The sequence below is a fragment of the Podarcis gaigeae genome (assembly GCF_964106915.1).
Source record: "Podarcis gaigeae genome assembly, chromosome: 3".
NCBI lineage: Eukaryota > Metazoa > Chordata > Lepidosauria > Squamata > Lacertidae > Podarcis > Podarcis gaigeae.
In genome coordinates, this window is record NC_139680.1 from 469,187 (window position 1) to 497,083 (window position 27,897).

Sequence of the window (27,897 nt, forward strand, 5' to 3'; positions counted from 1 at the left end):
AGGAACCATGGATCCCAGGACATTCCTGGATCAGAAGCTGGTGTGGCTTCTTTAAATTTGTGGTGTCCCAGTAAAAGTGGGACAGTTAAGCAGTTATGATCTTGGACTCCCCTCTTTGAGTACTTCTGACCTTGGGGGTCTCGCCCAGTAGCTCCTTAAGCATTTGAATTCAGTCTTAAGGTCCAGAGTGTGTGTCCAACTGCACTCAGCTTTCCTTTGCCTCTGTATCATGAAACCCAGGAGGATGTGATCACTTCCTCCTAAGTTTCCCAGAACTTCTACTTCATTGAATCAACAGGTAAGCAACTTTTCTTTGGTACCTGTTCTTTCCTATACCTGAAATATCTGAAATAAAAAAAGACCTGAGTTTGTATGTATTAAAACCAAGAGAGCACTGCTTTTTTAAAAACAAATAGCTTTATTACAAATTATATTTTTATGAAGTACACAGTCAAGTAAGTTTCCTATAAGGCCTTTAAAAATTATTTTGGCTTGATTATAATGATGCAATCTATTTTAGACATAAATGTCTAAAATATCAGCATATTTTATAGAAACCCAATAAATAAATACATCAGACCATTTTGCATTCCACAGGAAAACAACAAAAATGCAGTATAGAACATGAGGGCATGTTCATTTCATTGATCAGCAAGAATTATGTTTCTTCTTGCATGCAGGCTCCTTAATGCCATACACAATTCAGCCAAGAAAAAATGTTTGTATGTCAGTACCCTCTGTTATGTCTATAAGGAATATTGGTGTTCTCTTTCCCCAGAACTCTTTTTTACATTAGTATTAATTTGTACAACAACCTTAAGTATATAATAAAGAGCCTGAGAATTCAAGATAGAATGAAGTAATCCTATATATCTAATGCACAGAAATTGAAAAGGGGCATTTACACACCTGAGGCAGAGCTGTACTCTTAGCACCTTTGGTTTTTTGGGGTGGGGGAAGATTTAGAGTATCAGTGCATCACATTCATTTATAAGATAATGTTTATTCAAAAGTGACATTTGAAGTGTATCATCTTCATCTTCAGCAAGTAAAGAGCCAAGAAGTAGAGTTTAGTTAGGCAGGTTCCTGTAAGGCACTTGACAGTTTTCATGCTGGGTGACAATGAGGTACATAGGATATATGCCTAAGCTTCACACTGTTAACACAATAGCACCATATTGTGATATTAGGTACAACTGGAATCTCATGTTCTTCTCATACATACTTGGCAACGGCTAACATTTGAGTGTAGATCTCCTGCTTTTAGTGTGGAAGGAGTAGGTTTCCTGAAAATTAAAAACAAAAAAGCTAAAAGTGACCAGTGAAGAAAATTGTTTTGAAGGAATAGTGTGTCCAACTCAGCTCACATACTGAAACTGTCAGATCATAACTTTCTACAATGAACAGAAATTAATGAGCTTAACCTCTGCCTCCTTCTTAAAGCCAGTTCTTAAACTGTAGGAATTCCTACTCCTATAGGATTGATTCCCACACTATTCCTTGATACTGTCCTTGAAAGTAAATCACAATGTTGATCCCTCTGACATAGCTTCCTGTGTTCAAAGTACAATACAGTGGTACCTCGGGTTAAGTACTTAATTCATTCTGGAGGTCCGTACTTAACCTGAAACTGTTTTTAATCTGAAGCACTACTTTAGCTAATGGGGCCTCCTGCTGCTGCTGTGCCGCCGCTGCACAATTTCTGTTCTCATCCTGAAGCAAAGTTCTTAACCTGAGGTAATATTTCTGGGTTAGTGGAGTCTGTAACCTGAAGTGTATGTAACCTGAAGCGTATGTAACCCGAGGTACCACTGTATTTAAGTTACCACATGGAAGCAGAACATGAAAGAACTACAGTGGTACCTCAGGTTACAGGTGCTTCAGGTTACAGACACTTCAGATTTTCTGCTAACCCAGAAATAGTACCTCGGGTTAAGAACTTTGCTTCAGGATGAGAATAGAAATTGCATGGCAGCAGCGGGAGGCCCCCCAGCACCGGGCACATTTTTTTGAGGGGGTGTGACTATGGGCCCCCGCAATACGCTCCCTCATTAGGCATGTGAGGGAGCTGCAGAGACAGCTTCCCTGCATGACAGCTCAATGCTGCTAGCTCAGCTGGGCTGTTAGCTCCTCAACTGGGCTGCGGTGTGCAAGTGAACTCCACATGCTGCTTTGTGAGGCGAGCCACAGCGAGCTCCCTTGGCTTCCATCCTCTTTGGGGGTGTGCCCCAGGCACCTGCCCGGGCAGTGGAGCATATACTCCTCTGCTGTTATCTGAGCACACTTCTGTTCCTGACCCATAACTGGCTATAATGCACTTCTTCTCTAGGCTGAATCTGTATCAGGTCCAAAGTAATAGTTTGACCAAAATATGCATTAAAGCATGCAGACAACTTGTATCTGAACTGTGAATTGGGATCTCAATTGCAGTGGGAATCTGATTGATAGAATCTGGTCAGGTAGAAGCACAACAGAAACAAACCAAAAAAAGGGACCAAAAAGGCAAAGTAAGTTCACTCTGTCACATCTAGTCACATTAATTTGACTATTTAAAAAGCTGCTTTCAAAATGCATTTTTTTATATCCTTGGGCAGGTATTGTTAGTGCAGAAGATGTTCCCAACTTACTTGAACATTTCATTTCTCTCAATAGTGGCAAGCCAGAAGCTGTAAGCATTTGCATAATAATTGCAGGTGCCCTTGCCGTGGCATTCTATGAAGGGAGCACTGCGGAACTCTTCCAGACAGGAACCTGGAGATGCCAGAGCTTGCCCTGAGCCTTCTGCACCAGCACTGGTGTGCTGCCAAAAATACAGGTCATGCATCAGTTGATAATAATAGATTATTGTTTTTAGTTACATATAATTCAACAGTACATTTAGTATTTAATAACAATTCAGTGGGGTAAATAACTGTTATTTGTATCCTAAAGATGGGACTAGAATTTGAAAAATAGTTAGTAAAGGTAAAGGTAAAGGGACCCCTGACCATTAGGTCCAGTCACAGACAACTCTGGGGTTGCAGCGCTCATCTCGCTATATTGGCCGAGGGAGCCGGTGTACAGCTTCCAGGTCATGTGGCCAGCATGACTAAACCGCTTCTGGCAAACCAGAGCAACCACGGAAACGCCGTTTACCTTCCCGCCGGAGCGGTACCTATTTATCTACTTGCACTTTGACATACTTTCAAACTGCTAGGTTGGCAGGAGCAATGGGAGCTCACCCCGTCACAGGGATTCGAACCGCTGACCTTCTGATCAGCAAGCCCTAGGCTCAGTGGTTTAAAATGGTTTACTAATTTAGATGTTACATTTAAATTATGGACACAAGAAATGCAAAAATAGTTTGTGTATCTGATGCATCAGGTGAAGTGGACTCTAGTCTCTGAAAAATTATATTATAATAAAATTTGTTCATCTTTAAGATGCCACAAAGCTTATTGCTGACTCTGAACAATGACTTACAGTACATCCTATACCTGGGGGCTGGATGCAGCCCAATCGCCTTCTCAATCCGGCCTGTGGACGGTTAGGGAACCAGTATGTTTTTATATGAGTAGAATGTGGCCTTTTATTTAAAATGCATCTCTGGGTTATTTGTGGGGCATAGGAATTCATTCATTTATTTATTTTTTCAAAATATAGTCTGGCCCACCACATGGTTTGAGGGACGGTGGATCGGCTCACAGCTGACCCTTGTCCTATACAGATACCACAATGGTTGATGTCACAATCTTTTCTGATATGAACCTACTAGCCGAGCCCTCCATGTGCCACCTCTGAGGGACATTTTGAAAAAGCTGACAAGGGATTTATGAAACCCTTCCCCAGTGAGGCCTGCCAATGTCACCAGGTGAAAATCTCCCTCTGTTCCAAAGCATGCAATGGCATGTGATGGGCTGCTGTTGTTTTTCTTACTGATCATAAATGCTTTGATTTGTTTTTTAGTTGTTCATGCTGCCAGTTTTTATTTTGCTTATAGGGTGTGTACTTTTAGTATTCTATGGATTCATGCTGATTTCTCCTTGGTTTTATATCTTGATAAGTTGGGCCATTTTTGAGAAGGAGACTCCAAAATTTAATAAATAACAATAAAATACAATAAATTTTACCTAGAAAAAAGTACCACTATGTTCAAATTAGGCTTACCCTGTATTAAATGTGCAACCACAAAAGCACATGGTCTCATAGCCCAGGTTTTACCATCCACCCCACTGGCTATCAAATAGTCCTTCATTAAAGGTACATTTTAAGATAATTCTGTGGCTGCTTTAAGCAAACCCATCCAGCACAAGCTACTCTCCCGGAGACCACCCACCACGGAAACCAGGATCAGGATACCAATGACACTTTGACTCAAAATGTCTAATGACTCCATCCAGTGGTGAACAGCACTGAGGACAAGATCTATGGCATCCTAAGACTGAAACAATCTCCCAATACTGTTCTCTGGACACAGCTGTGCAAGCAGGAGTGGAAAAACTGTGAAAGAGTGCTCTTAATAACCCACAGAGCCAGTCCAGGAGTCATGACCAGGATATCGGGGTCAATGCTATCAAAAGTTGCTGAGAGATCCAGAACCAGAGTCCCACTCTTCCCATTCCAGTCTCAGTACAAGGGTGACCAAGGCTTACCAAGGTATAGTCCTCAAATTGTGCATGCACCCAGACTGGAATTGATCCATATCCGCTTAGTTATTTGTTCTGTCCTACATTTCATGCATTTCAAGGGCTCTATATATTTGCATTTTTTAAATATTGTCATAAAGTTAATGTGTGTGTGTGGGAGGGTGTTGTTGGATCAACTCTATTGATTTGTCTGCTGTTTGCAGGGGTAGGGGTGGTTAGGACATTGTCTTGTTGTGGCACATGTGTGATAAAGGCTACACCAGGGTGAAGGCGTCCTCCTTTGTTTGTCCCTGTGCAAGTTTGAGTTTGTTGGTTAGCTGCTTTACTCTTTGTGTTGTCACAATCAATGCAGTGGCATCCGCAACAATACAGCACTTAATGGGGATAGGCACAATTGTTGTTGCCTTCTAAGGTAAATTCTGAAACCCAGTTTAGTTTCACTACACATCTTGCCCCAGATCTTAAATTCCAAGCATTGTTGTGGCAGGGTAACCAGGCAGAAGTGTGGAGAAACTCATAAAATCAGAGTCCATTCAATTTATTCCCTAAGAAATGGCAACTAGCATGGTCACCAGGGTCACCCTGAAGAAATCTGGACAGCTAGACAAGCAAAAATAGAACTTTAAAAGGTAACTTGCTCATATGTCTTAAAAAGAATGGGTTCTTTTTAGATTGTGTGAAAATGAATTGAACATGGACTAGTAGAAATAGAATTAAATGCATTCAGGTAGAACTTGGAGCACTTACCATCACAAAGGAGTAGCCTATCCACAGTGATCTCCATCCTTCTGGACATGGTGGAATTTGAATTGTTTGACTGTGAACTGCCATCACCATTGCAGAAGCTTCACATACAGCACACCTGAGAAAAGTATAATGCAAAGTTGAAAAAATACATATAGATTGAATACCCTCCAGTCCTCCCTTTTACTGCATTATTCATCACAACAGCTCCCTGCCTGGGAGTACAAGGCTTTAACTGACGCCAGCTACAAAGGCTGAGGCAGCAGAACAAACTATTGAGTTGGTGTATTGTTTAGGGCAGGATGGTCCAGCATGTGGCCCATGGGTGATGACCCTCCCTCCTGCTAATTCCCCCTCCCCTCCAGCTCCCAAGTGCCAGTCAGATCAAAGATGGTGAAACTTCTGTTCACCAATGACTCTAGCATGGGCAAGACCTGCTTGCACTTCCGCTTCAGTGAGGATGTCTTCAACACCACCTTCATCTCCACCACTGGTGGGGCGAGGCTCAGGGTGGTGGCCTTGACCTCCTCCTGAGGGATGCTTCTTCAGGCAGATGCCTCTGATGGAGAGGCAGAGGGTGGCATTCCTCACCCCCTCTTGAGCACATCTAGCTGGGATGAGGGGGCCATGAGGGGGCAAGTCGAGTTTAAATTTCCCTATTTCTTGCCCTACTATCTTGTCCTTCGGATCAGTTTTTGGTTTTGGATTTTAAAGGGGGAGGGGTGTTGTTCATGTGACATTCTTTCTTTCCTCTGACTTCACCTCTTTCTTCTGACTTTACCTCCACCCCCATCATGTTGTGTTTGGGGAGAAATGGGCAGGGTGGAGTTACATTTGGGAGGGGCCACCAAGGCATTTACCCAGAGCAGGGGGCATGAGAGGAGGGGGTTCTGCACAAGTCTTTAGCCCATGATGTGGGTCTCTTCTCTTCCTCTCCTCTCCTGCTTTCCTTCATGGCTTTGGTGCACTCACACATCTACCCCCCACCACCACCCAATTCGTTCATTAGGCACATATGTTGCCTCCCTCAAATGTCATCTTGGTCCCTAACTGGGGTGAGGGAGGGTGGATATGCACTTACAAGCAGGACATGAAGGCAACACAGTGTTTGCTGTGAGAGAGAGAGCAAATTTCTATCCACTTTCTCTTGACAATCTTGTATTAGCTGATACACCTCTACTGTATCTTCTCTTAATTTGCCTTTTTTATAAACTAAAAAGTTTCATATATTGCAACCTTCCGTTTTCTTTCCTATTTTCCAGCTCCATTGGTGGTGGTGTATGCATTGGTGTGCATACATCTGTTTGTGTACTGAATTTGTTTAATAAATAAATGTATTAAATCTATGAACAGTGCATTTAATTATATATATTATTGTGTATATTAAATAATATTAACTATATTGCCAACACTTTATGATATGGACTCCCTGGTCCTGAATGGGGTAACTGTCCATGGAGGCGCAGGTCAATTCTGTATCCAGGGCAGCTGTCTACCAGCTCCATCTGGTACGCAGGCCCTACCTGCCTGCAGACTATCTCGCTAGAGTGCTGCATGCTCTGCGTGGGGCTCTACGTGGGGCTACCATTGAAGGTGACCCAGAAACTACAACAAATTCAGAATGCGGCAGCTAGACTGGTGACTAGGGGTGGCCGCCGAGACCACCGGTCCTGAAATACTTACATTGGCTCCCAGTACATTTCTGAGCACAATTCAAAGTGTTGAAAGCCCTTGAAAGCCCTAAACGGCCTCAGACCAGTAAACCTGAAGGAGTGTCTCCACCTCCATCGTTCAGCCTGGACACTGAGGTCCAGCTCCCAGGGCTTTCTGGCAGCTCCCTCACTGTGAGAAGTTACAGGTAACCAGGCAGAGGGCCTTCTCAATAATGGCACCCACCCTGTGGAACTCCCTCCCATCAGATGTCAAGGAAATAAACAACTATCTGACTTTTAGAAGACCTGAAGGCATCCCTGTTAAGGGAAGTTTTTAATGTTTGATGTTTTATTGTATTTTTAATATTTTGTTGAAAGCCGCTGAGAGTGGTTGGGGAAACCCAGCCAGATGGGTGGGTTATAAATAACAACAACAACAACAACAAGTCCAGACTCAGAGGCAGAAGCAGAAGCAGAGGCTGGAGAGGAAGGGGGGGCAAGAAACAGGGATGGCAGGCATGCTGCAAGGGGGTCTCCCCCTCCTGCTGTGACCAGCTCATCTCCCAGGACCAGAAGAGGTATGAAGAGGGCAGAGCAGAAACAGGAGTGTCAACGAAGTCTCAGATTGCTTGGGAAGGACTCAGGGGAAGAGGAGACTTAGGCAACTGTGGGAAGATGGGGACCTTCAGTCCTCACAACTGCCTCACGGAGGTGTCTCTTTGAATAAAGAGTTAACTTCACTGACACCATGAAGAGGTGCCTCTGATACCCGAGTTAGCCAGAAGCTCACATAGGATGGGGGAGGGGTTGCGGAGAGAAGCTGCCCGTGTCCTTTCATCCTACTGCGCTGAGCATACTGGGGAAAATATAGTGTGCTCCACCAGTGGACTGGAGGAAGAAAGTTCCCCCTCAGGGTTGCAAGGCTATGATAGGATTCCTGGCTGGCAACTCTACTCTGCTCCACCTGTCTTGCCCTGATTTTTCTATCCCTCTTTGAGCAACAATCCACCTGCCATCCACATATCCTCAGCCTGAACATCTTGATAGCGAGAGAGCTCCTTTCAACTGTTCTAGAATACATTTCTCAAATTGTGTTGCAATGTCTGGAGAAATGCAAAATCTTCATACAGGAATTTGTAAATATAAAATTTCTCAATGCTTACCGACTGATGAAAGGCCTGATGTTGTCTCCTGTAATAGGAGCCATACTCATTGGCATTGGCTCAGGGGTAGATAACCAGTAAGAATAATCATTCCTTGAGGCAAAATTGCATACACTGTTAATGTTGCAGAACAGGAAAGGCATTGTGCTGAATTTACGTAGACAGCTCCCAGCTGTGCCTAAAATAGGAAAAATAAACGACTGATTTTTCTACAAAAAATGGTTTTCTATGACACCAAAGCAATTTATACAAGGCTAGAGAACTATGGTCAGGATTCAGCTAATGAGCCCTATAAGGACTGCGCAAGGATTTCTGCATAGACATGGATCTTCCTCTCCATGTCACTCTGAAATTGCAGGGAGAACCCGCAGAACAGCACACAGGTGGAGAAGAGGGAAGGTTGGGGATTGTGGGCTAAAATGCCATTCCTAAAAACTGATGAAAAAATGCTTGGGCTTTTGAAGCATCAAACAACTGGGCACAGCTGCTCTGCTTGTGAGGTCTGGGCTTAAGGTGGCTGTTCACAGGTGGACCCTGCCTGTTCACTCCAGCAAGTGGCAAAATGCCCTTCAGAGCCACATGAAAATGTCTTCAGCTGTCCAATAGATTTACAATTATTATGAAGTTTTAATTTTGGTTAAAGAAACGAAAATAATTTTAGGTGTCGACATTTTCCAAGTTATTCTTTAAAATAATGAATTAAAATGTTACAATCTGTGAATCTACGCAGTGCAGTGGGGGATGAACAAGTACAGGAAGTACAGGAAGAATGCAGGTTCAAGTGACAGGTTAAGACTTCCCCAAACAGCCCAGGATCCCATTTATCAAGACTGGCTTTTTGAGGCAGAAAGGAGCTTAATGGCACCTTTTAGATGCTGCAGCAGTTGACAAAACTAAATTGTCCACTACAATTTTACTTGATTTAGGGAAGGCAATTGCGACAAAGGTGTCTTTCTCTAATGTAATATGCTCAATTGACTCAATCTGTTTTGTGCTCTCTTACCCAAGTCCTGACCATGGGCCCGTTCGTTTCCTTGTACATAAAGCAAAGAATACCCGTGGAACATCAATCTTGTTCCAGATGGGCATGTTGGCTCCTCTGTGCTTTGGCTGTGCCTGGTCACAAGGAAACCGTGAGCTACAGAGGGACTCCCTGGTGGACCCATCGACCCTGGCATGCCTTCAGGACCAGGTGGGCCAGGAAAGCCTCTAGGACCTGCAAGATAAAAATTGTATATCTAAGATAGTTCACTGACAGTGAATTCGTTTGCACCTCACACAGAGCCAAGCCATGGCTGAGCATGGAAACAATGGGACACATTTAAAAGTAAACATACATGGATTGGCATTGTTTGTGTTACACAGCAGTAAATCTAAACACACTTACCTGGGAATAAGTACCACTGGGACTCACTTCTGAATAATGTGCCTTTAAATAATAAATCAAGAATTGCTCTTGACTTACTGAAGCCTCTATTAAACTCCTTAGGACTTGGCACTGGACTACATACAGAACATAGCAACCCAGAAAGATGGGTGGGGTATAAATAACAAAATTATTATTAATTATTATTATTATTAGCAATGGAAGAAGATTGGACTTGCCTGGAGGACCAGCAGGACCAGTTTCTCCTTTCTGACCTGGCATTCCATCAAATCCCGGAGTGCCTGGGAGACCAGTCACACCCACAGGTCCCGTTACACCTGTTGAAATAAGGATGTGTCATTACAGTGGATTTATGGAGTCACTATCATTTGAAATTCCCAGTAGTGATGTATGGAAGTGAGAGCTGGGCCATAAAGAAGGCTGATCGCCGAAGAATTGATGCTTTGGAATTATGGTGCTGGAGGAGACTCTGGAGAGTCCCATGGACTGCAAGAAGATCAAACCTTAAGGAAATCAGCCCTGAGTGCTCACTGGAAGGACAGATCCTGAAGCTGAGGCTCCAATACTTTGGCCACCTCATGAGAAGAGAAGACTCCCTGGAAAAGACCCTGATGTTGGGAAAGATGGAGGGCACAAGGAGAAGGGGACGACAGAGGATGAGATGGTTGGACAGTGTTCTTGAAGCTACCAGCATGAGTCTGACCAAACTGCGGGAGGCAGTGGAAGACAGGAGTGCCTGGCGTGCTCTGGTCCATGGGGTCACGAAGAGTCGGACACGACTAAATGACTAAACAACAACAAATCATTTGAAATAAGATGTACAATGGGCAAATCAGTATTCTAAACACCTGGGGAGCAGCTTCCAAGGGTGTGCAGGGAATCACTACATCAGTAGTGGGATCTGGATCCAGCCAGTGGAGTGGATACTTATCTCCCCTACCCACCATGGGCCTGTTTTCACCCACATCCTATTTTCACTTCTTTATATACTTTTTGGTACTAAAAAGGTAAAGGACCCCTGGATGGTCAAAGGTGTGGGGTGCAGCACTCATCTTGCTTCGGCCAAGGGAGCCAGCGTTTGTCCACAGACAGCTTTCTGGGTTGTGGCCAGAAGGACTAAACCGCTTCAAGTGCTGTTTACCTGCCCCGATGCAGCGGTACCTATTTATCTACTTGCACTGGTGTGCTTTCGAACTGCTAGGTCCCCGTTGTGTGGATTTGAACTGCTGACATACCAATCAGCAGGTACAAGAGGCTCAGTGGTTTAGACCACAGTGCCATTCACCATTGTGGGGCTGGCTAGAGTGGGCATGTGGTGTGAGATGGAAGGAGGCAACACTGAACTGGGATGTGGGAAAAGGGAAATGGAAGCAGGGACATGGCAACTGTACAAAGACCCCTAAATGGAACCCCTTCTCCGCCCAGTAAATGCCTATTTTTCCCTGGCCCAGCCCTATTTCAGGTTGTAGAGCGTGGGATAAGAAAGCTGTAGAATCCCCACTCCCTCCAACTTTCATCTGCTGCAGCTACCAAACTTCCACCATCACTTCCTGGGGCCCCACCACTGGCAACTATTGAGCAAATGAGCTTCTCTCTCTTTCTCTCTTTTTGCAATCATCTTTACTGATTTCTTTAAAAAACAAACATTCATGAAATCACTTTGTAACTTCTTTGTAAATTTTCCTGTAACTAAACATGTGATTCTAAAACGTAAGAAAATAAAATGTGTACTTCATCTGATTCATTTGTACTCCATTTACACCCTTCTTACTTGAGTCCTTTATTTTACTTAGTTGAATGCCACTCATAACGCATCTATATATTTGGTAATCTAATTTTTCCACTGTATTTTAGTATTTTTCCTTACAGGAGTTATTCTAAACCAGTCAAAAAAAAAAATCTCTCCATACTGTTTAAATATATTCCAATCATTTTTGAATTTTTGCTTCAGGTTAAGAACTTTGCTTCAGGATAAGAACAGAAATCGGGTTCCAGTGGCACGGCAGCAGCAGGAGGCCCCATTAGCTAAAGTTCAGGTTAAGAACAGTTTCAGGTTAAGAATGGAGCTCTGGAATGAATTAAGTACTTAATCCGAGGTACCACTGTATTTCCAAATTTCTTTTTATCTCTTTCCAGATTGGTATGTAATTATCTTTGTACAAATTTATATTTTAACTGTTATCCATATGCCTAAATGCGTGATTTTCTTGGTGATCATAAGGCCTATAAACTGTTGTAATTCTCTTTTAGTTAAAAATGTTTTTAACTAACATTTTGGTTTTATCTTTATTTAATTTTAAGCCTGTGACTGACCCAAATTTGTTTCTCTTCTCTAAACTGTTGGCACACTTTCTCTTGGGTTTTCTGTTGTTATCATCATCATCATCATAGACTTTTATTGTGCTAGCCATAGGCCATGGCATCATTCAGAAAAATAACAACAAAAGCAAAAACAGCAATAACCATAAAAATAATCAGGCACCACACATACGATATAAACCATGGTCACAACTACTAAGATTATTTGTTGCATAAAATAGAATAGTTGAATTCTCTAGTAAAATATGCCAAATTAAATATCCAAATCCCCTTTGCAGATGACCGTTATTTTATCTAGTTCTTTCCTCCTGATCTTCTTAGCTGCCAACGCATAGAGTGCTACTTTATAAGTTACAAAGTCATCAGCATCGCTCAGCAGCCATTTCACCCTTTCCCCCCTATTCAAATGTGTTCCATTCGGAAACAAGGGTTTTATGAATCGGTCTCTTGGGTATATATATAAAACGGGCACTGCAATAAATAGTGGCACAGGTCCTCCACACAGGGTTGCCTACAGAGACAAAGTCTCTCTTCATAATGTACTTTGCCGTAGCGTCCATCCAACACCGCCGAGGGCATCAATTGGAATCGTAATTCTGTGAAAGCGATTCTAAGCACGGCAAGTGGGAGCTTTGACAGGTAACAGGCCTGGGTATGCTCCGTTTTAATAAGTGGGAACCATGGTGAGCTCTTGGTAGAAGCCATCATGGTTAGATCCCTTTCTGCATAGGACCTAAAGAGACAATCTCTTAAGTGCCTCTTAAGTCACCTGAAAATCTTGTAATTGATTGGGACAAGAGGCGTTGGATACCATCCTTCCAACATTGGTTCTGTTTCTGTTCTGTGTGTGACATAGAGGGGAATCTCTCCTCCAAAAGAAATTGAAGTCTTTTCACATAATTTAAGCACAGGTAATCAATTCTAGACTGTATTGTTGTCACGTCAGCTTCAATGCTGACGTGAAGAAGAGCAGCTGGAGTCCCGTTGGGGAGCAAGAGCACTTTCCTGAGGAATTTGTTCTGCCATACAAAAGAATTTCATTAATGCCCCACAAGCTTTCTGCACTTTGAGTTTCATAGCCTCGATGTGCCCCTTTCCATGATAGTGTCTCAGTGAAAAGAATTCCCAGATATCTGATATAATTCTTCCGTGTCCATGTCAGTCTACTCACTAAAATGTCTGCTAAGATTTTATAATCATTGTTAAGTAATGAGATGTGTCTGTAATTTTTAACAGCTGATGGCCCTGTTCCCTTTGGAATCAGGGTAGGCTTCCTCCCATGATTCTGGCAGCTTTCCTGTATTTAAGATGTTATTTACATCTTAAAGATGTTATCTTTAAATGGTAATGACAATAATTCTTCTACTTTTTTATAATATTTGGCTGGCAATCTTTCTGGACCTGGACCTACTTTCATCTTTTTCATTGCCTGCTGGATTTCTATCATGCTGATTGGAGCCGCTTCCTCTTTTGAAATCTTCCAGAGTTTATTTTGGTTTAAGAACTTGTCAATTTTTTCTTGATTTTCTTTGTAGAGTTCCCTGAAATATGCCAGGAAGCCGTTACTTATCTTTTTTGGTTCCTCAATTATTTCTCCATTCACAATCAATTTATTAATCATTTTTTCACATTGTTTCTTCTTTAATTGCCATGCCAGCAGCCTACCAGGGAGCAACTGAGCTTCTCTGCTGCAAATGAAATCTCAGCATCTGTCCCTAGAATAGTTCCATTCTGGTACAAGTGCAGAAAGCCATAGAAATACCCTAGAAAGTGATAAAGACTGTCCTTCCTCTGTAGAAAGTGGGGCAATAGGTTAACCAGAAATATGTATCTTATTGAAAAAGGCTTGTGCCTTTCTCCAGCCACATTGCAGCCCTCATGGAACTGGACAAAATGCATGTCTCACTGGAAGAATGCATCTGAGCCCGGGCACCATGTGTCTCACTGTTCTGGACAGCCTAAACTGATTTCCAACATGGTGGTGACAGCTTTGCTGTGATTCACCTGATTTGGCCTCGCAAACCTATGAATTCTAGAAGAACTAAAAAGCCTCTCACCTTGTTGGCCTTTTGGGCCTGGAGGACCAGGAAATCCCTTAGGGCCTACTGGGCCTACAGGGCCAGGTTCACCTGGTTCACCTTTCAAGAGCAGGAAGGGGCCTGGAGGACCTGGTGGGCCTGGAAAACCTGTCAAAGATAAAGAGTAAATAATGTCCACTCAGCAAATTACATTATGTCAATATTATATGTTGAGGGGATTACAAACAAAGGTGCTAATTGGAGAGGCCCCTTAGGATCATGTTATATATTTGAGATTCTGCTGATTTCATTTTTTTAAAAAAAAATCTGCTCCTTGACGTCAAAATAATCAAACGTGCTGAGCATACCCAGTCCTAATGAAGACACACCTTTGGAAGTTTAGCTCTATGTTGACAAAGCACTCCATTATGTCAGCTCCCAAAGTACAAGGGATATAAGCACCACTCCTGCTAATTAGCTAGCTAGGCTGCAACATGGACAGTTGGAGCAACAGCGCAACCACACCCTTTCCAGGTTACTTAAACACTCTCATCTGACACAGGTTATGCAAGCAACTAGCAATTTATCCTGTGCAGTAGCTCCAGATGCTCATGTCGTTCTTGGACATAGTGGAGGAAGGTACAAGGAAAACTCTAATGGACAATTCTCTGGGACTGCGCCTCCCTGCAACTCTTCCTCCATCTCCGAGTGCCTAGACACTCCCCCCTGCTTCATGGGTGGCACACAACCCCACAAATCACTGGCCTGGATCATTCTCATGCCCCCCACCTCTTCTGCCCACCCCTCAGACACCAGCCTGTCCTTGACATCAAACCTGAAGATAAAATGGACAAAGCTATGACATACCTTTAGCTCCAGGAAACCCTTGGTCACCTTGTTCTCCTTTGAGTCCAGGAACGCCTGAAGAACCTTTTGGACCTGGATAGAAATTAAACTTCAGTATAGGCAACTCTTCTGCTTATTTATCTACTAATTCTAAACCACACTTCCTACATACCAAATACTTGAACTATTTTATACTTTCTACTTGAGTACAATCATGGAATCATAGAACTGTAGAGTTGGAAGGGACCTCAAGGTTCATCTAGTCCAACTGCCTGCAATGCAGGAATCTCAACTACATTGCATCCATGACAGATGGCCATCCAACCTCTTCTTAGAAACTGTCAGGGAAGGAGAGTCCACCACCTTCCAAGGGAGTTAGAATGAAAATCTATTTCCTCTTTATTGTCACTCTAAATCAGAAGACCATGTAGTTACTGATGGCCATTATATTGTCCTTCATACCTTGAGGGCCTGGAATTCCAGAAGGCCCCATGTCACCTTTTGGGCCAGCAGCTCCTGGAAAGCCAGCATTGCCCTGCAGAAGAGAAAACAGCCCTCAGATATGCCTTTGGAGACAAGTGACACACAGATGTGTGGACAATTTCTAAAACTGCAAGCAGTCAACACGTATCTCCTGAAATTGAATAGACAAGTAAGTTATGCATAAAAAAGGATCTGCTACATGGCACAAGACTCCAAGTTCTGCATATGAAATAAGTGGGTAACACAATTTGCTATATGTTGTAGAACGAGGTGGGAATTGTGGGAAATAGCAGTCAAACATAACTACGTAAGCAGTTTGAGAGTGATGTGAAGCTCCTGTTCCTGTTCCTAACTCTATCCTTGTCCAGAGAGTACTCCCAAGCTATTCATGGTTAAAAATATTTGTGAACAGGAGCAAAAAACTCTACAGGAAAAGATGGATTGTGAAAAAAGCAAAGTATTTGGGAATTGAAATAACAATGAAAAATATTAACCTTTTTGACAACAAATGCAAAAAAACTGGAGAGAAATTAAAAAAGATTTTAAGATTTGGAATAGATTAAAATTGTCGTTTTGGGGAAGAATTTCAATAATCAAAATGAACGTTCTCCCCAAAATGCTCTATCTCTTCAATATGATCCCGATTATGAGTAATATGTTTTGATGAATGGAGAAAAGATCAATACAAATTGTTAATGGATAAAAGAGAAAGATTTAAAATTATATTATGAGATTTAAAATTATATTATGTATTGTTAAAAATAAATAAATAAATTGCAATGTAAAATTTATGAGTTATTACTAGAGTGGGACTTGAAAGATGAAGTAGTAAAGGAGGTAGTGGTCAAATGGGCACAGGACATCGGCCATACAATTTACCTAGAACAGTGGGAGAGGCTTTGGCAAGTAGATACCAGATTTGCCGCCTGCTATAGCATTAAAGAGAACTTTATGAAAGTGTTCTTTAGGTGGTATCTGACACCATCAAAACTTGCAAAGATTTATAAATTAAAGTCCAATCTGTATTGGAAATGTGATAAAGTCGAAGGGACAATGGTTCATGTTCAGTGGAGATGTGAAAAGATTAAGAATTTTTGGGGTATTATACATGAAGAGTTGAAAAAGATGCTCCAAATCACCATAGAAAACAAAGCAGAGGCGTATTTATTAGGTCTACTGTATTAGGGAAGGACATCCAACAGGAAATGAAAACAATTTTTCTATACGCTATGGCAGCCGCCAGAATAGTTCTTGCTAGTAAATGGAAAGGTGAGACAATACCCACAAAAGAAGATTGGATATGTAAATTAAATGGATTTATAGAACTGGCCAAGCTAAAAGCAGCCATAAGGCTCTAGACAAATAAAAAATGGCAGAATGGCAATGTTTCGAGGACTATATGGAAAAACATTGCTCTAAAAAGAATATATTGATATGCATGGATTAAGTATAAGGGAGAATAAAAACTAGAAATGGTTACAAGATGTATTATCCAAAGAATGCAATAATATTCAAATTCGAACCAAAGGAAGTCAAGTCTTGGTAGAGGAAAGTGTGTTTGTAGGGTTTATGTTTGTAGTGTAGGGTGTATATGTATTTTCTTTTGGTCGATTTTGTATCAGTATTTGTTTATTTCATTTTCATTTTCTGTATCATTTATTAATAAATAAAAAATAATTAAAAGAAGAGGTTTTTGTTGCTAGACTCTTCTCCATGAGAGAGGATGTGAAGCTGCTTCTCTTCCTGTTCCTAACTCTATCCTTGTCCAGATAGGGGCACAGCTGGGCCATGAGCTGAAGCTGATGGCAGGCACTCGGCACCACTGTGGCCACCTGCGCCTCAAGTGACAGCAGAGGATCCAGGAATACTCCCAAGCTATGTACCTGCTCCTTCAGAAGGAGTGTAACCCCCTCAAGAGCAGGTCACCTCCCAGCCTTCTGGTCCCACCAACAGTGCCTCAGTCTGATCTGGATGGAGTGAAGTTTGTTGGCTCTCATCCAGTCCATTACCGAGGCAAGATATCAGCCCAGCACTTCCACTGCTTCACCTGCAGTGGATTAACTTGGTATCAACTTTTAAATCGCTTGAGATGTCATAATACGAAAGTAAAATATTGTAGTAAGAAGTTTAACCATTCAGACAATATAGTTCTTATCTCTTTTTTACAGCAGAAGAATGCACAGAGCATTGTGCTTTCAGACAATGGAGTGCTGGCCTGGTTTTGAGTGATGGTGTTTTCTAGCTGAAGTGGGTGAAATTGTCTATATTTCCCATGTTACATTCATTTCTTTTAGGTCCTGTTTCCAATCCTCTTCCTTCCATGCAATGTTCAAATTAAGGAGAGTCAGGATGTTCACCCTGTCACTTTTAGATGTCGCCTTACGCTGTATTTTGTCCACCTCCACTATTAAAGTGAAGTATGTCTCATGTATACTTAATACTAACATCACAAATGAGATCAGTAGCAGGCTTATAGGCCTTCTGGCATCTTAATGTTTCCATGCTTGAGGTCTTGGAGAAACAATTCATATTCTACCTGCCCTTTAGCGCACAATGTGAGATTCTCTTTAACAGCAAAGTTGTTGAAAACAATAATCATGTAAAAAAAGAAGCAGCAATATCATGTCATTGGGAGGAGGGTTCTTTTGGGCAGCGGCCTAGATTCCTGTGGGCCAAGCTTATTAATTTCCACCTCTGGTGTTAACTTAGCTCACCATTTTAGAAAAACATCAATTAGTCCTTTTTGCTCCCCGCTCTCGTTCAATTAGACTGTGAACCCAAATATTATTTTGGTGTCCAGAGTTTTCCTGATACCCAAGTTTGCTAATAAAGCTCCTTGATGGTTAGTTAAATCCTTAATTCCATCTGGATTGTGAGATCAATTCGGCCCAACCATGACTGCGAACCCCTGCTCCAAGTTTTCAATTTTTGTCTAATCTCTCGGATCATTGGACCAAAATTAAGCTTTTCCAAATTTTGAAGGTTCCTGGGGATAATAACTCCTAAACATTAAAAACATTTCTGACAAAGTTTTATTCCAGTGGAGTGCTGAAGTTGTAGTTGTACTTCAGGTGGCATATGAATGCATAGCAGTTCTGATTAGCCTTAAAGGTAAAGGTAAAGGTACCCCTGCCCATATGGGCCAGCCTTGACAGACTCTAGGGTTGTGCGCTCATCTCACTCTATAGGCCGGGAGCCAGCGCTGTCCACAGACACTTCCGGGTCACGTGGCAAGCGTGACGAAGCTGCTCTGGCGAGCCAGCACCAGCGCAGCACACGGAAACGCCGTTTACCTTCCCGCTATAAAGCGGTACCTATTTATCAACTTGCACTTAGGGGTGCTTTCGAACTGCTAGGTGGGCAGGAGCTGGGACCGAAAGAGGGAGCTCACCCCGCCGCGGGGATTCGAACCGCCGACCATGCGATTTGCAAGTCCTAGGCGCTGAGGTTTTACCCACAGCGCCACCCGCATCCCCTTGATTAGCTATAGTTAACATAAAAACCAGAGACCTTTCCGTAAGCACCAAGAATTTTCATTACTGCAGGGAGATTTGTTCTAGGGTGAGACAGCATCAAGGCTACGTCATCTGCGAACATGTTCACCAGAGGACTCTGCCCATTAATTTGTATTCCAGACACCTCAGGGTCTCCCCTAAGTGCTAGAGCCAGGGCAAAAAAGCAGGGGCGACAATGGGCAGCCCTGCTTTGCACCCCGGCCCATCGATATAGGCTCTGAATGTATACCATTTATCAAAATATTTGCGGTACAATCCTGATACAAGGTAGTCAGCAGTGCAGTGAATGAGGCTCCCATGCCAAAACCGTGCAAGGTTTCAAAAAGAAAATTCCGTTCAAGACGGTCAAATGCCTTCATTGCATCCAATGTAAGGATGGCTGTTGGTGCCAGTTGGTTTGATCCCCAGTATATTGCATTGAGGATCCTCTTAATTGGGGTAGTTATTGACCTTTGCCTAATAGAATCTGTCTGATCTGAATGTACAGTGGTACCTCGGGATGTGAACGGGATCCGTTCCGGAGCCCTGTTCGCATCCTGAACAGAACATAAGACACAACTGCGCGTCTGAACGGGTAGCGCTTTGCTGCTTCCGTGCATGCGCGTGATGTTATTTTGACCGTCTGCACATGCACGAGCAGCAAAACCGGGAAGTAACGCGCTCCATTATTTCCGGGTCGCCACGGAGTGTAACCCGAAAATACTTATCCTGAAGCGTATTTATCCCGAGGTATGACTGTATATATTTATCCCGAGGTATGACTGTATATGGGACGCGGGTGGCGCTGTGGGTTAAAGCCTCAGCGCCTAGGGCTTGCCGATCGAAAGGTCGGTGGTTCCAATCCCCGCGGCGGTGTGCGCTCCCGTTGCTTGGTCCCAGCACTTGCCAACCTAGCAGTTCGAAAGCACCCCCAGGTGCAAGTAGATAAATAGGGACCGCTTACTGGCGGGAAGGTAAACGGCATTTCCGTGTGCTGCGCTGGCTCACCAGATGCAGCTTTGTCACGCTGGCCACGTGACCCGGAAGTGTCTCCGGACAGCGCTGGCCCCTGGCCTCTTAAGTGAGATGGGCGCACAACCCCAGAGTCTGTCAAGACTGGCCCGTACGGGCAGGGGTACCTTTACCTTTACCTTTATGACTGTATATAATTCGGTACAATCATCGCTAACCTGTGTTTGTAAGTAATTTTAAATCAACATTTATTAATGAGAAAGGCCTATAGGATTCGACTGACTCCAAGTCTTTATTTGGTTTTGGTAGCACTACGATGTGTGTGTTTCTCCAAGTTCCAGGTATCAAGCCATGATCCTTTATATCTGTAAATAATTTCAGCAAGAATGGGGCCACAAGTTCAGAAAAGGTTTTATAAAAATAGCCAGTACACCCGTCTGGTCCAGGTGCCTTAAATGGTTTTGTCTTTTTTATACTAGCTAATATTTCCTTCAAGTGAAAAGGGTTAATTTAAGTAAGTTGCATGCTCTTCTGTTAATTTTGGAATGTTAACTGTGGCCAAAAATTCCTGAATGGTGTTTAGTGATGGTGTTTCAGAAGTGTATAAGTTCTTATAGAATGCATGAAAGGCTTAGTTAATTTAAAGTTTATCATGTGTTATTTCACCTTTGCCTGCTTTTATTGAGTGGAATGTTCTGTTTAACTTACATTTCTTTAGTTGGTTTGCCAAGATTGTTGAGTTTTTTATTATTAAATTCATAGTACTGTAGATTTAAATATTGAAGGGATGTTATTATTTTTGGTATTTCTAACATGCCTAATTCTTTCATTTTTTGAATTAATTTGCGATACACTCTGTTACCACATGTTATTTTATGTTTTTCTTCTAATTCTTTTATTTCTTTTTCTAATTGGATATGAATATTTGATTTTCTTTTTTCTTTTTTTGATTCTACTCTTCTCACTGATTAATGTTCCTTTAATTACTGCTTTGAAGGTATCCCAAATTAAAGCTGGGTTATATAATCCTGCATCATTGATCTTAAAAAATTCTGGTATCTCTTTTTGCAACTGTTTGAGAATCAATTGATCTTGTAGTAGCCATGGGTCAAGTCTCCATAGCATGGTCAGAGACTTCTCCTGCTTTGATTTCTGAGAAGTGGATCCGATGGATCCATCCCTCTGTCAATAAATAATCAATTCTAGAGTACCGTATGTTCCGGCGTAAAAACAGCTTTTTATCCCTGGAAAATCACCCCAAAAGTCCGGGGTCATCTTATACCCCGGGTATACACATTGGGAAGGAGGAGAGGGAGCCGGTGAGCAGAGGCGCCCCTTCTGCTGTCGCTCCTCCTCCTTCCCCACAGAAGGGGATGCGGAAAGTCCTTCCAAGCGCGGTCCTCACCTGCCTGCCTGCCAAACGCCTCGCCTCGGGCTGCTGCTGCGACGGCAGAGGCAGCGGAGGGGTGCACGCTCTGCCCCTGGCGGCACTCAAACTCTATAACTCTAAAACACTAAAATTGAACAGCAAAAGTTGGGTGTTGTCTTATATGCCCAGTTGCCTAATACGCTGGAATCTACGGTAGTTTGTATGGCAATTACTACAGTGAGTATAGTCCCTTAAATTAGAGTTTGCCATTCGCTGGATATCATATAAATTGATTTTTTAAAGAATTCTATACAGAAGGGTTTTTGTTGATGGGGAACCTCTATTGACCTTTTTTTCCTGACCTGAACAATTTCTGTCAAAATATGCATTTAGGACTAAATTGAAATCTCCCCCCAGGATTGTTTGACCTTTTTAAAAAAATTCTAGTTCCGTCAATGTTTTTTCCAAAAATTCTTCCTGTTGGTTGTTTGGTGCATAAAGATTACCCATAATCAGCCATTGGTCTTGAAATGTAACATCCATCAGGATCACTAGGAGGGGTTTGTTCAGGTTTAAATTCTGATTTATCCGCAACCCATGTTATTACCCCACGAGCCTTAGATGTTTCGTGCGAGGCAAACCACTGTCCCCCAGAGGAGGGGAGGGGAGACGTACTCATTGTAGCCCCCCTCCTCCTCTGGTGAGTCTCCTGGATCAGAATCAAGTCCGGTCTCCCTTTTCCTTCCAAACCTGTCTCCTTTGTATGGGTGACCCTAGTCCATTAACATTCCATGTGATTATTTTTAAATGATCCATACTTGCTCCAGGATGATTAGTACATTATAGGAGCGCATGGAAAACATTATATCTAACAAACCCCAAACTTCACCTCCCCCCCTTCCCCTCCCACCTACAACAAGAAAACTCCGTCCTACTGTTGGAACCATTGTGGTATCCACAGAGTAGTAAATTCTACTCTTTCAGTAGTATTAACAATAGGGGATGACCAAAATCACTGCTTCCCCCCCTCCCAGGAACATTCTATGATAGTAAAGTTACAAAGCAAGTCATAAAAACCAAGACAAAATGATCTCACGCAGAGCAGAAGCCATCTTGTGGGATTCTCTGTCATGTTCTATTTTTTCCAGTTTTCTGAAACGTTGCATTAAACCATTTCCCACCAAGAATGTGTTAAAGCGGACAATCACATCTCGGGGGGGGGGGGTCCCGTTTTTAGGTTTAGCTCTCAGGGCTCTGTGTATACGTTCTATATTTTCTGCACTGATTTTGCAGTCAGGAAATAATTCTTGAATCCATGTGAGGAAGGCTGCTTTTAGATCTGAGTCTCCAAAATTTTCAGGTAGGCCCCTGGGAAAGTTTCCTTTCCCCCGATCTTGACAGTCTTCCAGTTGGATTCTAAGGTCTGTCTGCGAGCGTTTCAGAGTCCTAATAGATGTTTTATTTTTCAAGCTTAATTCCATTGATGTGTTTGCTGTAGTTTTAACATCATTCACAGTCTCAGTTAATTTAGCAATGTCTTCCCTCAGTGAGAGGAGTGCTTTTGCCCAGTCTTGGGCTAATTCCTTCCTGATTAGGGCTACTAGGCCTTGTGCATTTTCAAGGCCAGGGACGCGAGTGGCACTGTGGGTTAAACCACAGAAGGTTGGTGGTTCAAATCCCTGCAACGGGCTGAGGTCCCGTTGCTCGGTCCCTGCTCCTGCCAACCTAGCAGTTCAAAAGCACGTCAAAGTGCAAGTAGATAAATAGGTACCGCTCTGGCGGAAAGGTAAACAGCGTTTCCGTGCGCTGCTCTGGTTCGCCAGAAGCGGCTTAGTCATGCTGGCCACATAACCCAGAAGCTGTACGCCGGCTCCCTTGGCCAGTAAAGCGAGATGAGCTCTGCAACCCCAGAGTTGGCCACGACTGGACCAAATGGTCAGACGTCTCTTTACCTATTTTCAAGGCCTATCAGTTTCCCTGCTTCTGCTTTTTCATTTTTGGAAGCTTTGGCAGCCATTTTGGGGTCTGCCATTGCTTGGCCTGTGCCTGAGGGAGATTCTTTCAAAGGTAGTGAAATCCATGGATCTAGGTCCCTTTTAGCAATCCAGACTTGCTAAAGCTGTCCTAACAGGGGGGATTATTTTTAAAATGTTTACTTGTAATTGTCTCGGTTTGTGCTGGTTATTGTTCTCAGGAAGGAGCTCAGCGGCGATTCAAGGCATCATCTTGGTTGATGATGTCACCATCCCCCCCGCCATTCTTGATAAGGTCAGCATGCAGGTTGGCAATCTTTGAAGGACCATTTTGTCATTTCCTCCTTTTTCCACCTTAGCTACCATGTTTAGAGATTGATTTGGGGCCATGCCTTTTTCAAAATGCATGAGAGAGAATAAGAGAAATAGGTAAGGTCATAATCCTTGCTCCTGGTCCCAGATGTGCTAGGCAGTCTTGCTTACTGGTACTTGTAACAAATTTGAAGGTTCAATGGGGGGTGGGAAGTGCAGGAAGTTGAGCACTGGACTCAACCTGTTGCTCCAGCATGTGCCCCCTTCAGCAACTATTTAGTACAGGGGAGTACATTTTTAAAACACATATATACTGGTTTGAAAATTAATTCAGAACCAATTAATCTAGTAAATGAAATGAACAAATTAGCAAACACTATTTCATTATGTAATAACAGATAAATCCATTAATACAGTACTCCTGAAAGTGACTTACAGGGATTCCTTGCTGCCCCTGGTCACCTTTGAGTCCAGGTCTTCCTGGTGTTCCTGGCCATCCTGGGCTTCCTTTTTCTCCTTTGACTCCTTGTAATCCTGGAGCACCTGGAGAGCCTTGTGGCCCAGGAAGTCCTAAAACAGGAATGGAAAAGTTACTTATGGGCAATGTTGTTGTTAGAAGAAAACAAATGAGCCTGGCCAAATAATGGCTGACTATGCCCAAGGTAAAACCAAAGAAGTGCCCGGGAGCCATAAAACACTTCAAAATCCAAAACGAATGCGACTTTCACAATTCCATTTCAATAATCTTGTGGAACCTGGAAACAACAGCATTTGAGATGTACATCTATCTATTTAAAAAGATTCATTGATACATTTTGCTTTCCAAATAACAATAAAGAAACTATTAAGCCATTTGACATTCTGTAATTAAAATAATAGAATCAGAGAACCAGAGAATTGTAGAGTTGGACATCTAGTCTAACTGCCTGCAATGCATGAATTACAGCTAAATCATTCATGCCAAATGGCCAGCCAACCTCTGCTTAAAAACCTCCAAGGTAGGAGAGTACACCACCTTCCCAAGGGAGTCCTTTCTGAGCATCAGAAGGTTCTTCTTGATGTTTAGTCAGAATCTCCTTTCTGAAAACTTGAAGCCATTGATTCGAGTCCTACCATCCAGACCAGGAGAAAACAAGCTTGCTCCATCTTCCATGTAGCAGCCCTTCAGATATTTAAAGATGGCTATCATGCTCCCAGCCTCCTCTTTTCCAAGCTAAACAGACCCAACCCTCTCAATTGTTCCTTATAAGGCTTGGCTTCCAGACCCTTGGTGATTTTCGTTGCCCTCCTCTGCATACATTCCAGCTTGTCAACAACCTTCTTAAATTGTGATGCCCAGAACTGGACACAGGACTCCAGGTGTGGTTTCACCAAGGCAGAATAGAGTGTGACTATTACTTCCCTTGATCGGAACACTATACTTTTGTTGATACAGCCTAGAATAGCATTAGCTTTTTTGTTGCTGTACCATACTGTTGTACTTTTCACATGTACTACTAGTAAGCCAGGGATCCCCCATCTTATATTTGGGCACCTGGTTCTTCCTGCCTAAGTACAGAACCTTCCATCTGTCCCTATTGAAATTCATTTTGTTAACTTGGACCCAGTCCTCCCATTGTTAAGGTCATTCTGAATTCTGATTCTGTCTTCTGCAGCATTAGCTACTCCTCCCAGTTTGGTGTCATCTGCAAATTTGATGAGCATCCCCTCAATTCCAACGATGCATAACATCAACATTTCCATTTTGGGTATAGACCAGCATGAAATTCTTTCACTCATTTTTTTTTGTTCTTGAATAAGTACTGTTGGACGATCATTGTACATTAATTGTTCATTAAGTTTGTAAAAACACATACAGGTACAGTTGTACCTTGGAAGTTGAACAGAACGTTTGGAAGCCAAAATGTCTGGGAACTAAGCTGTTTGACGTACAAGGTTGTCTATAAATACTCTTACCTTGAAGCCCAGGTCGGCCTTGAGGTCCCCGGTCACCCTTAGGTCCCTCTCCAATTTTGCCTGGCAATCCAGGAACACCTGGTTGGCCTGAAGGACCCTGAGGGCCAGGAAATCCTGCTTCTCCCTTTGTACCAGGAATCCCTGGGCTTCCTGGGGAGCCAGGGGAGCCCACATCTCCTTTTGCACCTAAGATTTAAAATGACAATCATTTAGGAAACTCGTTATCTTAGACATATGAAGTGTGGAGACTAGTAAATGAAACTGAGTTTTGGTCAGGACCAAGAAAAAAATATGAAAGGCTTAATAGATGACACTGGTCAACAACAAATTTGTTGTCTGCGTTTTTTCAGTTGATTTAGGACGAATCTGATGTGCTGAATCCAAAAAACACATTGGTTTTGCTCAATCAGGTCAAGTTTTTGAGCTATGGTCACATGTCTTTTTTTACATTTTTGTTCACATGTACGCTTGTGTGGAGCATTTTAGAAGAAGTTGGTGGGGGTAAAATGCCATGTCGAATAATTGTTTTGATTGGAAATGATTATTTTAATGACAAGAAGTATTTAGGTCCAATAGTTCTGGGTGATTATGTCGAAAAGGGATCAGTTTGAAGTCATAAAACCTCCGTTTTTTCTTGGAAGAGAAGGACTTGGTGTACTGTGCAGATATTGCGCAGCTTCTGCTCAAGCTTGGAGTGCCACAGTATGAACCCAAAGATTGGAGACTGTTCATTGACAGCAGCAAGCGATCACTGAAATGTGTTCTGCTACACAATGGCAACCAGTTTGCCTCTATACCCCTGGCTCACTCAAGTACACTGAAGGAGAACTATGAAGCGGTGAAGTATGTGCTGGAGAAAATTGGTTAGGATCAGCATAAGTGGTTTATTTGTGTTGACCTGAAGATGGTGAACTTTTTGTTGGGACAACAGTCTGGCTTCATGAAGTACCCATGTTTTCTGTGCATGTGGGATAGTAGGGACCGTGCTCAGCATTACACAAAGAAGGACTAGCCTGTGCGGGAGGAATTGGTGCCTTGCAAAAAAAGGAACGTCATCAACGAGCCTCTGGTGGACAGAGACAGCATACTCTTCCCACCGCTGCACATCAAGCTCAGCTTAATCAAGCAGTTCACCAAGGCTTTGGACAAGGATGGTGACTGCTTCACTTACTTGTGCCAGGCTTTTCCAGGATTGACCATGGAGAAGTTGAAAGCTGGCATCTTTGACGGTCCTCAGATCCATCAGCTCATCAGAGATCCAGAGTTCGGAAAGTCAATGAACGAAGTGGAACTGGAAGCGTGGAAGGCATTTGTTCTGGCAGTGAATAATTTTCTGGGCAACAATAAGGCCAGAAACTACACAGAACTTGTCAACAACATGCTGACTGCTTTCAGAAACCTGGGCTGCAACTTGAGTGTCAAGATGCACTACCTATTTTCACATATGGACCGGTTTCCTGAGAACCTGGGTTCAATGAGTGACGAGCAAGGGGAGAGATTCCATCAGGACATGAAAGAGATGGAGACCAGGTATCAGGGTCGCTGGGACGCAGTCACAATGGCTGATTACTGTTGGACTCTGAAGAGAGACCTCCCTGCCGCTGAGCATTCCAGGAGTTCCAAGAAACGGATGTTGAAGCCCTGAAGTTTGAAAAATGGTGAAGCGACATGCAATTTACGCATACTTACCTTTATCAATGCCCACCATTCAGTTTACAGTAAACCTGACCTGATGGAGAGAAACGGATGCCATTTCCTGATTCAGCAGTGCAAAAATACCCTAAATCAGTTGTAGAAATCTAGACAACATTCAAAAAGTAAAAAATTGTTGCCCAGTGTGACATTTAACTGGAAACTTGTTTTGGGGATGGGGAAACAGTTTAACTTAGCAGGGTGTGTGTGTGTGTGTGTGTGTGTGTGCATGTAACTGTGCTCTGATAACCATGGATGCTTTCAATGCCTTAGCCATTCTGTGTTATCGCTCTACAGAGAAAGCTGCCTGTTCTGTTGTTTGTAGCTCTGGAACAGACCTCTTCAACTTTATCAAAGTTTGTATAGATGTCACCTGAGGAGTCCCTCACACCCTGTGATTCTTGGTTGAGAAGTTGTTGACTATTATTATTATTATTATTATTATTATATTATTATTATTATATCTTTTCTTGATTTACAAAAGTATGTGCAACGTCTCTCTCTCTTTTCTTCCAAATAACATTTTTTACAGATCAGTTTCATTTGTTGAGACATTAGGAAGAAGAGGGGGGAAAGAGGTGGGGGGGGAAAGGTGAGTGGGGTTGGCGTTGGGTGGCGATGTTTTTATTATACTTAATATATGTGGGGTTTTGTGTCAGCGTGCTTGTGCAGGTTCTCTGCTATTCACTTGTGTTCCTTTGGTGGTGAGAAAAGTTGGGGTTGACCTAGGGTGTGGTTGTTTGTTTGTGGTTGGCTGTGGTGATCTTTGTTTTCATGTATGAGTGGGGTGGGTGGGTGTTTTGGATCAGGTTAGCCATACTGATTTGTATGCTGTTGGTGGATTTTTGTCATTGTCTTGTTGGGATGTGTATGTGATAAAGGGGAGCAATAC

General features: G+C 42.7%; 1 protein-coding gene across 2 annotated transcripts in view; it reads right to left on the minus strand.

Moving 5' to 3' along the window:
• Positions 1 to 398: 398 nt before the first annotated feature.
• The window catches only part of COL4A1 (collagen type IV alpha 1 chain), a 187,056-nt gene continuing 159,557 nt past the window's right edge, over positions 399 to 27,897 (minus strand). For both annotated transcript variants that reach the window (XM_083729818.1, XM_083729817.1), the window contains exons 42-52: positions 25,314 to 25,499; positions 23,794 to 23,927; positions 15,217 to 15,289; positions 14,776 to 14,847; positions 13,948 to 14,076; positions 9,790 to 9,888; positions 9,188 to 9,400; positions 8,185 to 8,362; positions 5,373 to 5,487; positions 2,628 to 2,800; positions 399 to 1,286 (exon numbers count right to left, since the gene is read on the minus strand). In XM_083729818.1, the coding sequence (XP_083585944.1) occupies positions 1,205 to 1,286; positions 2,628 to 2,800; positions 5,373 to 5,487; positions 8,185 to 8,362; positions 9,188 to 9,400; positions 9,790 to 9,888; positions 13,948 to 14,076; positions 14,776 to 14,847; positions 15,217 to 15,289; positions 23,794 to 23,927; positions 25,314 to 25,499 (1,454 nt within the window). In that variant the 3' untranslated portion in view covers positions 399 to 1,204. The remainder of the gene's footprint in view (positions 1,287 to 2,627; positions 2,801 to 5,372; positions 5,488 to 8,184; positions 8,363 to 9,187; positions 9,401 to 9,789; positions 9,889 to 13,947; positions 14,077 to 14,775; positions 14,848 to 15,216; positions 15,290 to 23,793; positions 23,928 to 25,313; positions 25,500 to 27,897) is intronic.